This window comes from Xenopus laevis, chromosome 1S (genome assembly GCF_017654675.1).
Source record: "Xenopus laevis strain J_2021 chromosome 1S, Xenopus_laevis_v10.1, whole genome shotgun sequence".
Classification (NCBI taxonomy): domain Eukaryota; kingdom Metazoa; phylum Chordata; class Amphibia; order Anura; family Pipidae; genus Xenopus; species Xenopus laevis.
In genome coordinates this window covers 174540666-174555406 of record NC_054372.1, presented here as the reverse complement: position 1 = coordinate 174555406, position 14741 = coordinate 174540666, and the positions used below count along the sequence as shown (strand labels likewise).

At 39.3% G+C, this 14741-nt stretch overlaps 1 protein-coding gene across 1 annotated transcript in view; it reads right to left on the bottom strand.

The window, feature by feature from the left end:
* thbs4.S (thrombospondin 4 S homeolog) overlaps positions 1 to 14463 on the bottom strand; it is a 42157-nt gene extending 27694 nt beyond the window's left edge. Inside the window, 4 exon segments of the mRNA NM_001093627.1 lie at positions 1945 to 2047; positions 4073 to 4320; positions 7483 to 7686; positions 14231 to 14463. Coding sequence (NP_001087096.1) covers positions 1945 to 2047; positions 4073 to 4320; positions 7483 to 7686; positions 14231 to 14318 — 643 coding nt within the window. The 5' untranslated portion in view covers positions 14319 to 14463.
* Between the last annotated feature and the right edge of the window lie 278 nt (positions 14464 to 14741).

Genomic DNA, 14741 nt, shown 5'->3' with positions numbered 1-14741 from the left:
AAGGGCCGCCATTAGGGGGGGACAGGGGGGACTGTTGTCCCGGGCCCGGATGTTTTGGGGAGTTAAGGGGGGCCCGGCCGTGCTGCACTTACTTGCACAGCTGTGCCCCTGCATCCGAGCTCCGATGACTTCTTCTTGTGTTCTGATTCGCCAGTGATTGGTTGGGAGAAGTTTGAACCTCCCCTCTACTTTATCCAATCACCATGCGGCTTTACCGGGACTTACATTTCACTGGCGAATCAGAGCACAAGAAACTGAAGATACCGGCATTTGAACTCCCTGGCTAAGGTACGTGCAGTTTTTTTTTTTCTTTTAACTTGTGGGGGCCCTGACCAATTGTTTTTTTTAAATGTGTGGGGGCCCTGGCTAATAGTTTTTTTTTTTTAAATGTGTGGGGGCCCTGGCTCATTGTTTTTTTGTTTTTTTTTAATGTGTGGGGGCCATGGCTAATTGTTTTTTTTTTCTTAAATGTGTGGGGGCCCTGGCTCATTGTTTGTTTTTTTTAAATGTGTGGGGGCCCTGGCTAATTGGTTTTTTTTTTAATGTGTGGGGGCCCTGGTTAATTGTTTTTTTTGTTAAATGTGTGGGGGCCCTGGCTCATTGTTTTTTTGTTTTTTTTTTAATGTGTGGGGGCCATGGCTAATTGTTTTTTTTTTCTTAAATGTGTGGGGGCCCTGGCTCATTGTTTTTTTTTTAAATGTGTGGGGGCCCTGGCTAATTGGTTTTTTTTTAATGTGTGGGGGCCCTGGTTAATTGTTTTTTTTTTAAATGTGTGGGGGCCCTGGCTCATTGGTTTTTTTTAATGTGTGGGGGCCCTGGTTAATTGTTTTTCTTTTTAAATGTGTGGGGGCCCTGGCTCATTGGTTTTTTTAATGTGTGGGGGCCCTGGCTAATTGTTTTTTTTAAAGTGTGGGGGCCTTGGCTAATTGTTTTTTTTAATGTGTGGGGGCCATGGCTAATTGTTTTTTTTAAATGTGTGGGGGCCCTAGCTAATTGGTTTTTTTTTAATGTGTGGGGGCCCTGGTTAATTGTTTTTTTTGTTAAATGTGTGGGGGCCCTGGCTCATTGTTTTTTTGTTTTTTTTTTAATGTGTGGGGGCCATGGCTAATTGTTTTTTTTTTTCTTAAATGTGTGGGGGCCCTGGCTCATTGTTTTTTTTTTTAAATGTGTGGGGCCCTGGTTAATTGTTTTTCTTTTTAAATGTGTGGCGGCCCTGGCTCATTGGTTTTTTTTAATGTGTGGGGGCCCTGGTTAATTGTTTTTTTTAATGTGTGGGGGCCCTGGCTAATTGTTTTTTTTAATGTGTGGGGGCCATGGCTAATTGTTTTTTGTTTTTTTTAAATGTGTGGGGGCCCTGGCTCATTGGTTTTTTTTTTTTAATGTGTGGGGGCCCTGGCTCATTGGTTTTTTTTTTTTTAAATGTGTGGGGGCCCAGGCTAATTGTTTTTTTTATAATGTGTGGGGGCCATGGCTAATTGTTTTTTTTTAAATGTGTGGGGGCCCTGGCTCATTGTTTTTTTTTTAAAATTTGTGGGGCCCCTGGCTCATTGTTTTTTTTTTTAAATGTGTGGGGCCCTGGCCACCAATATTTTTTTTCTTTAACCACCACCAAAACTTGTAGGAAGGGTCTGGGCACCAAAGTTATTTTTTTAACTTGTAGGGGGCACTTCATGTTTTAATGCCTGTGTCTTGTGTGGCCTTCATACTGAGGGAGGGGTGGCGAGGGGGGCCCAGAAAATGTTGTTGTGCAGGGCCCCCGTGATTTCTGATGGCAGCCCTGGACACAGGGTCTGGATCACTTCTGTAGTGCTCAAAAGATCAAGTGGCTGCTAATGCATCTCATCTGTGTGTCAGTGGTTTCACTATATCACCCATTATAACTGCTGTTGAGGAGAAACTGAAGGAGGCACAGCTATTTTTTTTTCTTAAACATCACACCCTTACCTGTTTGCTGACCGGGCTCACTTTGCTGCATAAAGCATTCTTGTATTGATCCTATCTGAGAAAGAGTGCCTCCCATTACAAGTTTTAATTCATCCATGGAATCCTATAGCAAGAAAGTACACAAGAAAAAAAACCCATACAAACTATTAATGATCTACAGAGGATATAGACATATACTAGAGTCAATTATGCACAATATAAATAAAGCAGGTGTAAATATTTATTATATTAGTGCACATATTACATACTTTTTTTGATAACATAAATAGAATGGAGCCATTCAAGCTACTTTTTCAATATTTTTACCATTAAGTTGGGGCTGAAATTAGTGGACATGTGTTAGTGGACATATAAGAGTGTCTTCTTACCACGCTAGTAAATAGAAACTACAATATTGCAAATGGTTATAAGGAACAAGACACCAACCAAGACCTTAAGGCACCTCATTCAAGCGGGATTTCTAAACCTATTTACATTTTGATTCATAGGTTAATTTTAGGTTAATTTTATAAAAGGCAAGAACAACCAGGATATAAAGGACAGGGGATTGTATGCAATCAATGAAGAACAAGATCTATACATACAATCAATGAAGAACAAGATCTATACATACAATCAATGAAGAACAAGACCTATACATACAATCAATGAAGAAAAAAACCTATACATACAATTAATGAAGAACAAGACATATACATACAATCAAGGAAGAGGAACAAGACCTATACATACAATCAATGAAGAACAAAACCTATACATACAATCAAGGAAGAAGAAAAAAATCTATACATACAATCAATGAAGAACAAAATATATACATATAATCAATGAAGAACAAGACCTATACATACAATCAATGAAGAACACAATCTATACATGTACAATCAAGGAAGAAGAACAAGACCTATATATACAATCAATGAAGAACAAGATCTATACATACAATCAATGAAGAACACAATCTATACATGTACAATCAAGGAAGAAGAACAAGACCTATATATACAATCAAGGAAGAACAAGACCTATACATACAATCAATGAAAAACAGGACTTATACATACAGTCAAGGAAGAACAAGACCTATACATACAATCAATGAAACACAAGACCTATACATACAATCAATGAAACACAAGACCTATACATACAATCAATGAAAAACAGGACCTATACATACAATCAAGGAAGAAGATCAAGACCTATACATACAATCAATAAAACACAAGACCTATACATACAATCAAGGAAGAACAAAACCTATACATACAATCAAGGAAGAAGAACAAGACCTATACATACAATCAATGAAACACAAGACCTATACATACAATAATCAAGGAAGAACAAAACCTATACATACAATCAAGGAAGAAGAACAAGACCTATACATACAACCAATGAAAAAAAGACCTATAAACCCAATCAATTAAGAACAAAACCTATAAATACATTTCTGGTTACCTGGAAGTAGATTAAACAAATACACAGAGATAGATAACCGGGGAATTTTTTGCCAGTCCAGCAGTTACAGCTTTGCAGAATGGGCTAATATTTAGCACATGTATAGAATGTATAGAAGATGGGATGGACATGGGCAATACTGCCCCTCTTCCACTCTGAGGCAGCTTGCTGCTGCCCCCCATGCTCACCTTTTTGGCTCCAAAGGGAGTCCAAGTTGCTAGTGCAGAGAATAGCAATTGTGCTGTCTGCACTAGTATAGCTGAATTTAGCTGAAATAGTGTGAAAACCAGAAAATTGGCTCATAAAGTTTTTGCCACCCCTGGTAACTAGTGGGGTGCTGCCACCTGAGGAGAGTTTCTCAACTTGCCTCATTGGCTCAGCTCCAATGGTGTTGGACACATTTATCGTTTATTAGGCTATTCCTGGAGAAAATCAAAATATTACTTTTTTGTCTGGACTGGATAAGCACTGACAAAAAGTTATTTAAGATAATTGCCTTGTTATTATGCTGTCCTGAAAACCCAAATATTCAGTAGTGGTGAATTAAATTGCCAGCAGGTACATTAAGATTACAAGTACCCCAAAATTAGTTAAACGTTACATAATGTAGTTGTAACATAGCAAATCCTTATGTAGTGAGGGAAAGTGCCATTTTTGTGCTTACCTGTCCCCTTTTCTGTAGTGTTCTCAAGAGCACCGATCCTGTGTTATGGCTTATCCCTGATAATGGACGGGGTAGATCTTTAACACCAGCCACCGGATGACAGTCCAAGTAGAGGTCAGCAAAGCTTGAGCCCCGGTGTAGGCCGCTCATGTGCAACAGAAGTGTGTGCTGCTTCCCATCAGCTAAGTCAATGTTATTAAAGAAGACAATGTGTAGCTTCCCATCACTTCTGAGGTATCGTAATGAGGCTAGAAAAAAAAGTATATATAAGTTATTTAACATGATACTTTGCTTCTAATCTAATATATGTACCTTGCCTTTATTTCACGTCTCTGATTAAGAGATGCACTTGCTTGTGTTGGCTTATGCCCTAGCTTCCACTTTGTTGTCAGTGCTACCAGGCCCTTAAAGGGCATGTAAAGGCAAAAAAATAATATCCCATTTTTACTTTCTTTAATGATCCCAGCCATGCAGAACTCAAGCAGCTTTGTTTATGACGATCCCTAAGCTGCCCAGACCGCACTGAGCATGTGCACAGTCTTAGTCTTGCAAAGACAAGTTACAAGATGGTGACCCCCTGTAGCCAACTTTGAAAGCATAAATCATTTGTTTGATTAGGCTTGTGGTGCAGTAAGTTCATGTTTATATTTAGTATACAAAATACAGCATTTCTAGCCTTATTCTTATAGCCTATTTTAGACTTTACATGCCCTTTAAGTTGACCATACCTACAGATGGTGTCCCTATGTCTGGGGGTCTCTCAGCTCCTGCTCCCAAAAGCCCAGTGGCTGAGATTATCTCTGACTCTGATCACAAGCCTGGGATGCCTTTGAGTGAGAAAAGTATGAGAGAAGATATGGCTCTGGAGGTACAGCAAAAAAGTAGACCAATTTGGTCCTACCACTACCAACCATTAACAACCAGTTGTTGGGAACATCACAAACCTGTGATATTGCCAACAATTGACACAAGCCAAGTCATTAGGCATATTATTCAGTCCTGTGCCATGGGGAACAGTGATTTTTAAGTCTTCAACAGCTGGCATGATATAGGCTGTCAGAAGAGGCCTGGTGGTTAAGTTTAATGACAATTTTTTCATATGCTGCCAGCAGGGCTGAGAGTTTAAGGTCATGAATAGGTAGAGGGCTATAGGCTACTAGAGGTTGGAGGTTGTAAGTGAGTGAAAGCTCAAGAGACAAAGTGCTTTGTTCATTATTGAGAGCTGCTGGAGGGACAGCATCCCAATTTTTTTGTGCATGTCTACTGTTTAAAATTAAACTGAATGTGACCCAGAAATCACTTTAATAATGTAGAACACATGGTCAAGAGTCAGTGGATCCCAGGCCACTAATTTTAACTTTACCCCCTATGGAAATATCTGTTTATCTACATCCCATCATCTCCCAGCATTCCACTGCCACTGCTGTCTTTTGGCACAAAGAAGGTTTATCCTCTCTAGACTGACATCCCAAACTCATTATTTTGTTTTACTTTAGACTAATCTTCAAAATCCATTAAAATCTACCTATCTAGCCAATAAATATAATGAGCCGGGGCTCCCACAACTAGAACTCAGGACTCATTCCAGCGCATAATTTACAGTTTTCTCCAATGCAGTTGTGTCTAACCTCAGCACAGCAAAATGGAGTCACAGCTCTACATGTTCTCTAGTATGCAAACAGTGAATTTCAAGTGTCTCTCAACCCGATGATCAGTAAAGTAAAGGTGTTACGTTTTTAATCCATGACAATACACATGCACAGTTTTACACAATTGTTTATATATTTAACTAGCTGGCATATAATAGTGTCACGTTATTGGTATTTGTAAAAGATTTTACAATTATATATTGGCTTGGCAGAATGAATCTACAGTATCATGTTTTGTAGAGAACTCCATAGTATACCTTTCTTCTCTAATCAGTTTTAGTCTGTTGCACATGCATGTGTGTGTATGTATAAGAGTTCAGAATGGAGTTCCATGACATTGATTTAGCAATTAGTTTTATTTATTCACATTGAAACAGCTTGAAGAAAAGCCCGAAACGCGTCAGGTGACACACTCTGTGTGCTGTTTAAATGTGGATAAATAAAATTAATTGTTTTTAAACCATACATCTGTGTTTATGAATTCCATTCTGAATTCTTCTACTTGATGCCGCATGACGCCAAAGGATTCCAGCACTCGATATCTGTGACCACAGACCGTGCCATTTGAACTTCACAACTGAGCGGTGAGTCAGATCGGTGATTATTTACTGTATGTTTGTGTATGTACAGCTAATTATATATTTAAAGAGAGAGAAAGAGAGAGAGAGAATAATGTATATTCTAAAATATAAGTATATTAGAACCCATCTAAAAGTCTAAACATTACAGGTGTCAATTATAATCGATGGCATCACTAAGCACCATTTATAAGGATACATTGTACAACATATTTATTGCTTTTGTGTATTAAATACACTGTATGACCAAAACTATGTGTATACACCTTCTTAGTATTGATATTGACAATTTAAGCCACACCCATCACTGCTCACACAGCTGCCGATATACAATATAATGATATTCTTGACAATTCTTGACAATTATTTGACGTAGTTGGCCAGCTTAAATATATTGCTATATATGGACAAACAATCCCTGTTTTGTTTAAAGGGTAAGGCATTTTTCAGTAGCAGTATGCACAAAATGTCTCTGTCTTAAATCTATTGATAATGGGTTGAGTGCAGAGGAATCTTGTATTTTTCCATATGTATTTTGTGATCACAGCCTCATTGCACCCCCGCCTAATGGTTTTAAAAATTAGTGGTGAGCACAACTTTTCCTTGTTTGTTATAGTTATACCGGAGCAGTGACCAGCTCCATGTTGTAGCTCCCACCCTTCCCAGCTATAGTCAGGTGATCCCACTGGTGTCTAATAAAAGGGCAGCCAAGTTTGGGAGTTTTACTTTGAAAGCAGCAAGTAAGTTGCAGGTAAAACTTAGTCCCTTCGTAAAATGTATAATTAAGCAATTGAATTCTTAATGAATAAGATGAAAATTAAGCGTAGGACTGGCCAGATATGGGATGACTGACGTAGTTGGCCAGCTTAAATATATTGCAATATATGGACAAACAATCCCTGTTTTGTTTAAAGGGTAAGGCATTTTTCAGTAGCAGTATGCACAAAATGTCTCTGTCTTAAATATATTGATAATGGGTTGAGTGCAGTTGACCTCTTGTATTTGTCTATATATATATATACATATATATATATATATATATATATATATACATATATAAATATATATATATATATATATATATATATATATATATATATATATATATATATATTATATATGAAGCAGTTGGCTGCCTGTTCGATATTGTATTTAATCTATTTGGTGTGTCTCAAAGACTTACCTTTGTTTAAACGACCAATAACTGTGAATTCAAACAACCTGCTGTTGTCACTGGTGGAATAAAGTCCAAAGAGCGTAACTGTGGACTTGGGCTGCAGTTTGAAAGTTGACAAGACATAAACCTCATTCATGGAAGGATTGCTCAGTGCATTTTGAAGGAAAGAGGTGACCTGCCTTTGAACCGACACAGAGAGAAGATCGAACACTGAAAGAGAACATAGAAGAGGCAATCATTTAATTTGTTCTTGAGGCATCAGGAGATGAAAACCAGAAGTTTAGTGACTTCCAGTGTACAAATGAAGAATAACTAATGACTCTAATAGATGACTTGATTTATGTTCAAAGTAAAATTTACAGCAGGAGGTAGGTAATCTTCCATGTATCCATCCAAAAACACACTCTACCACATGTGACAGTGGGAATGCAATAACAGATGTCTGACTGCTACCATCTTTGTTTCTTGTTTCTTGCTACCATAATAATTGCTAAAACATGTTCCTACAGGAAAATAATATTCGATCAAGGACTTTTTTCCCCTTTGTATGCCAAACGGGCTATACCTATAAAACTGTCAGTGGAATCATTAGTCTTTGACCACTGTATCCAATGACTTTTTTGTATTTTATGTACACAATAACTCTCCACTGTTTCCTTAAAAAATAATTACCTTAAAAAATAGTTCTCAGAAATTTGCACATACAATATACGCGCCCCCAAATAATTATACTAGGAAGGTAGGGTTAACTGCAGGTAACTTTCCAGTACATTTCTTCCAACCTCTACCTACAAGTTGCAGAGTTGTATTTTTTAGTTGTCAGAAGAGCAGAAGAAAGTCTTCAGGGTGGTAGAAAGCAAAAACTACAATAGAGAAATAAATGTAATAAAGAAATAAAAACAGCACAAAATGATACCGGGCAAGAAAAGTGAATGAACATAGAACTGGAAGTATGCAAGAAGAGGAGATAACTTAGATTACCGATTCTCCTCCTGTACCATGTGTCCCTTGGACTGAGCTATTTTATATTCTTTTGTGCACTTTACTTCCAGGATAGTTCTATTCTTGTCCTTGATATTACAGCCAGGAATGTGGCCTTGGGCGCTTATTTTATGCAAGTGATGGTAGAAGTTACTAGATGGTATGAGGGCAGCTCCTGCCAGACTACTGTAAAAGGATTCGATTTACTGAAGGCTCAGATATTTAACCCATTTATCTATCATGAGTTTGGTTTCAATTTGTTCAAACTATTTACCCACAAGGCAGTATTTTTCACCAAAAATATGGCATAATAGTGGGCATCCATGCACTGGTGGCCACGAGTTAGCGTGGGTCAATCACACACACAACTTGCAGTACGACCTTTATTTAAGTACAAAAAGCTACAGAAGCCCTTTATGTAAAGCTGCCCATACATGGGTGGATAAAAGCTGCTGGATAAACGGGCAGTTTATTGGCTATATATGGTGCCCTTGGGAGGACCTGCCTGACCGATATTGGACCAAAAATCAACCAGCTGCGAAAATCTTGTTGAACACCGGCAGAATATTTTTAAAACAATGTTTCACTGTTTTAAATTGCTTTCGTCTGATGCCTATAACACATTCATTATTAGCACTCTGAGCTGTGACAATTCAACGCATTTTAAACCCAAGCTCAGAGGAGCTGTGCAGCTGTGGTCTCTAACAAAGAGATATAGGGGTTCATTTCTTTGCTAGTCTTGTCTTATTGGCCGATGGTTGGTAAATTGCTAAGACAGTGATTCCCAACCAGTTGCTCAAGAGTAACATGCTGCTCACCAACCCCTTGGATGTTGCTCCCAGTGGCCTCAAAGCAGGTGCTTATTTCTGAATTCCAGGCTTGGGGACAAGTATTGGTTGTATAAAAACCAGGTGTACTGCCAAACAGATCCTCCTTTAGACTGCCTGTTCACATAGGGCAGTGATCCCCAACCAGTAGCTCGTGAGCAAAATGTTGCTTTCCAACCCCTTGGATTTTGCTCCCAATGGCCTCAAAAGCAGGTGCTTATTTTTGAATGTCAAGCTTGGAGGCAAGCTATTTTCAGACATGGGCTAGCGACTAGTTTAATGCAACGCTTATAATAGATGGACAGTACCCTATGGTAAATCACTGAACCATTCCATTCAACATTCCTCTTCATTTAAGAAGTTTGGAACAAAAATGTGTCATAAATACCAACTACAAAGTATGTGCTTATTCATCTCTGTATGTTGCCATCCATAACAGAGGTTTAGTGTGGTGTTATATGCGGGAAAAAAGCAAATTAAAACAGCAACTGTTCAATGGAAAGTCCAATAAATCGGATCACAGATGTGTACTTTGCTAAGAGAAAAACCAGATGCTGCCGCCTGTGAACTGAGGTTTAACTAATGAGCAACAGTATAGAACTAACCTTTGCTGCATTGTCATCAAACTTAATACTATCTTATATATAGATCTGTATATAGATATTATAAATAGATCTATAGCAAATTACAGCCAACTTCTGTGAGTCTTCTAGGGTCTAAATTATTGGTCATCCAGGGGCTGGTTTAATAACCAAGAGCATATACAGTCTCTGCACTGCTGGACCTCCTTACAAACTGGGTGTAGCTGAGTAAATTACTTGCAGGAGGCAGAGAGCACTGCATTGGACCCTGTTATTAGCTTTTAGTAGCTGCTACAAGGATACTTCTTGTGGCAGCCCCTGACTAGCCTTGTGCTAAAGGAATGAGCAAACGCATACCTCCCAACATTTTGCAAATAGAAAGAGGGATTAAAAAATTTGGCGTATGGAGTGCGGTGAAAATGTTTGACCACGCCCATTTCTATGGCCATGCCCCCTGATTACCATGGTCATTTACCAAATTTGGAAGGTTATGAATGTTTGAATACATTTCCAAGGGTTTTCTGTGTTATTACAGTTTTGCTAATGAAGGTGATTTGCCCTTGTTACGATTGTTTCTTTGCTTATCTTAAATTGTTACAAACGTATCTAAGTGCACCTGACACTCATTCTGGGCCAAAAGCCAATTAAGTTTTAGAAATTTTGTATCTTTTCTTGTCTGTTCAGTGCAGGAGATCAAAGAGAAAGTCGGGACATTTCAGTAACAATCTGGAACTGCGGGTTGAGCCGTCAAAATCAGGACTGTCCGATGAAAAACGGGACAGTTGGGAGGTATGCAAATGTTCCTCCCATGGAATATCTCTTCTACATCCCTAGGGCTGCCTTGGGTCTAATACCCAGTACACACATGGCAAATTATGGTAGATTTGTTGCATGCGGCACACGGGACTACCTTGTACTCCAACAAGTAACTAGTAATTAGTGCAAACTCTTTAGTTTTAGTAGAATTCTTTGTTTAGCTTCACTTTCAATTTAGGCCAATGGCAGAAGAGGAGATTTGTCATTTGCGGTCCACAAATCTTCTGAAAATACATTTCCCTGCACTAAAATAAGGTATCGCCCGCATGCAGATAAATGTGGAAGAAGGCATATACCAGTGATAACCCTGGTGCTTTACAGTGTTAAGGAAATTTGTTTGCCAGCAGGTAGCGCAGATTCTCTGAGTTCCAAGGCTCTTAAAGTTTTTTATAAATGTATTCGCTATGGAAAGCAGCATCTGTCCTTACTTAGTAGGGATCCACTGAATCCACTTCGGCCGAATCCCTGAATCTTTCATAGCGAACCGAATCCAAATCCTGATTGGCATATGCAAATTAGGGGAGGGAAAGGAAAAAGTAGGAAACATTTTTTTACCTTGGTTTGTGACAAAAAGTCACGTAATTTCCCTTCCCGCCTCTAATTTACACATGCAAATTAGGATTTGGTTCGGCCAGACACAACGATTAGGCCAAATCCGAATCCTGCTGAGAAAGGCCGAATCCTGGTCAAATCTGAAACTGAATCCTGGATTCAATGCATCCCTACTCATTATAATGTAGCCGAAATCAACTCCCCTCCTGTCAAGGCTCTATTTCCCATAATGCTTTAGTTTGCTACTCATAGAACATGCAAAGCATTGTGGAAACTGGCTGTAGTAGAGATGACTACTGATATAATGTTTAAGGGCAAAAACGCATGCGATGTGTCAGATGTCCTAAAGGTACAGGAAGTGAAGGAAAAATCGTAGGTAAGAATTACATTTATCCGATTGTCGGATGAAAACGCTGCGTCTTCGTCCGAATGTAGTTCTTACCCAGGGTCGGACTGGGAGCTCGGGGTTGTTGTCCAGGGCCCCTTCCGGAACCCCGGCCCCCACTGCTGCAGAGCCCGCACCACCCCCGATGCACCCCAGCTTCAATGAGCGTGTGCGCTTCTGCACAGGGGCGCACAAGCACTGCATTTTACGCCGGTCGCGTCAGAAAGGAAGTAGCGTGAAAAAGACCCTGCCTCCAGGGCCCCCTGCGTACATACGAGAACACTGGTGCGCGCCGCAACTTTTTTTGGGGGGGCAGCAGATAGGGGGAGGGGTGTGTGTCGGCGGGAGCCCATGGGGGCCGGGGCCCACCAGGTTTTTTCCCGGTGTCCCGTCGGCCCAGTCCGACGCTGTTCTTACCTGCGATTTCTCCTTCACTTCTTGTATCTTCAGGACATCTGACACGTCGCATGCATTTCATTGCATGGCGACGTGTTGGCTTGAGCCGCACCGTGGAGTTCTAACCTTAATGGTATTTGTCATTACAGAAAGAGGCAAAAGGACACTTGTTTAAATGTATACACGCTGGTACAATCCATTGCGCTGAACAAGACAATCAGGCTCCTTCAAGAATAGCTCTGCCCATCTGCACATTTGGTTCTACTTAGTCTAATTCCCTGTGCTTGTTTTGTAGAACCAGAAAAGCAAAAGAGACACAACGGAATAGTGGTCTTTCCTTTATTCTTAATTGTGGCATGAACTAAATAAAGTCTATAAATAAAGGTAAATAGCCACAAGCAGCTGCTGATTCACCAAGCCGATCTATAAAGGTTCTCGCTGGAGGTGCCATTCAGTGCATCATCGTGTTACTGCAGCTGCCCTTTATCTAAATGTGTCCAAAGCGAGTAAATGAAAGTGTGGTTATGTGATCTCAGGAATGTAGCAACAGTTGGCAGTGCACTTGTACCCAGAAAACGGACAGACCTTCACAAAATGCCCAGAAAACATTAGCACATGTACACTAACATTTTCCATCTATAAATACTGCCAATGAAGCCAGCAAATTCCTTCAGCAAAGGAGACGAGATTGGCACTCTGGAGACTTTTAAATGCTGCAAACATAGAACCCAGGTATAGAATCCGTTATTCAGAAACCCATTATCCAGAAAGCCTTGAATTATGGGAAAGCCGTCTCCCATAGACTCAAATAATTTAAAATTTTAAGACATATTCTCTCTTTTCCTCTGTAATAATAAAACTGTGCCTTGTAATTAATCCGTATTGAGATATAATAAATCCTTATTGGAGGCAAAACCACCCTATTGGGTTTATTTAAAGGGGTGGTTCACCTTTATCTTAACTTTTAGTATGTTATAAAACGGCCAGTTCTAAGCATCTTTTTAATTGGTCTTCATTGTTTATTTTGTATAGTTTTTGAATTATTTGCCTTCTTCTACTGACCCTTTCCAGCTTTCAAATGGGGGTCGCTGACCCCATTTAAAAAGAAAAGCTCTGTAAGGCTACAAATGTATTGTTGTTGCTACTTTTTACTACTCATCTTTCTATTTAGGCCTCTCCTATTCATATTCCAGTCTCTTATTCAAATCAGTGCATGGTTGCTAGGGGAATTTCAACCCTAGTAACCAGATTGCTGAAACTGCAAACTGGAGAGCTGCTGAATAAAAAGCTAAATAACTCAAAAACCACAAATAATAAAAAAGGAAAACAATCTGCAAATTGTCTCAGAATATCACTGTCTATTTCATACTATCATACTAAAAGTTAACTCAAAGGTGAACAAATCCTTTAATGTTTAAAGAGATGGTTTACCGGCTTTTTCTAAGCAACTTTTCAACTGGTCTTCATTATTTATGTTCTATAGTTTTTAAATTATTTGCCTTTTCTCTTTTGACTCCTTCCAACTTTCAACTGGTGTTCACTGACCCCATTTAGAAAAAACAATTGCTCCGTAAGGCGACGCATTTATAGTTTTTGCTACTTTTTATTCCTCATCTTTTTCAGTCCCTCTCCTATTCCTATTGCAGTCTCTTATTCAAATCAATGCATGGTTCCTAAGGGAATTTTAACCCTAGCAACCAGATGGCTGAAATTCCAAACTGGAGAGCTGCTGAATAAAAAGCCAAACAACTCAAAAACCACAATTAATAAAAAATTAAAACTAATTGCACATTGTCTCAGACTATCAATTTCTCCATCATACTAAAAGTTTATTTAAAGATGAACAACCCCTTTAAATGATGTTTGAGCAGGCTTAAGGTATGGAGAGCCAAATTACAGACAGATCCCTTAACGGCAAACCCCAGATCCCAAGTATTCTGGATAACAGGTCCCATACCTGTATTCGATAAAGCTTATAGGTTACACAGAGATATCAGCCTATTTCATCCATTGATTGATATTTTAGTTTTCAGACATTTCAAAAACCAAGTAAAATCAAAGGTTTGCCTCTTGAGGGCTTGTTTCTAATATAAAAATGTGTTTATTATAATAATAATAATAATAATAACAATAATCATCAGGCTATGAAATATGTTCTAGAGCCATATGCAGGAATGACAGGAGCAGACCAGGAATATAATTACACTTATTGTTACCTTGATAATTTGGCTGGGCTTGGCATACTCCATAAAGATGAAGAAGTAACATCTGTAGGAATAGACACAAGCCTTTTCCTCTTGGCATCTTGATTTCTGCAGTGGAATTAGCCTGTAGCAGCTCAGCAGATGTACATATCCCAGCTCCTCAGCAGTGAGCAGGCTTAGTGGATGGCAGTGGAGAGAGAACAGGCATGTGAGGAGGCTCAGGCTGCAGCCAGCAGGAGGCTTCTAGTTAGGGGCACTGATGCTCTGCCCTCCAAGCCTGTAGTGTTTATTCTCTAACCCCCCCCCCCAAAACGAAGAAGAGGTGGAGATTGTGAAGGAAACTCCATCTGTTCTTTAACTCCAGTGTTTACTTACTTCTTCAAAGGATGCAAATGTATTGGCCAGCCATTCAGAATGACTCTCTGCCGGGCCAGGGGACCCACAGGTATGGCTGATAAGGGGTTAACACACTAGGCAAAATCACAAAATACAAAATACAGTAGAACCCCCATTTTAAGTTTTT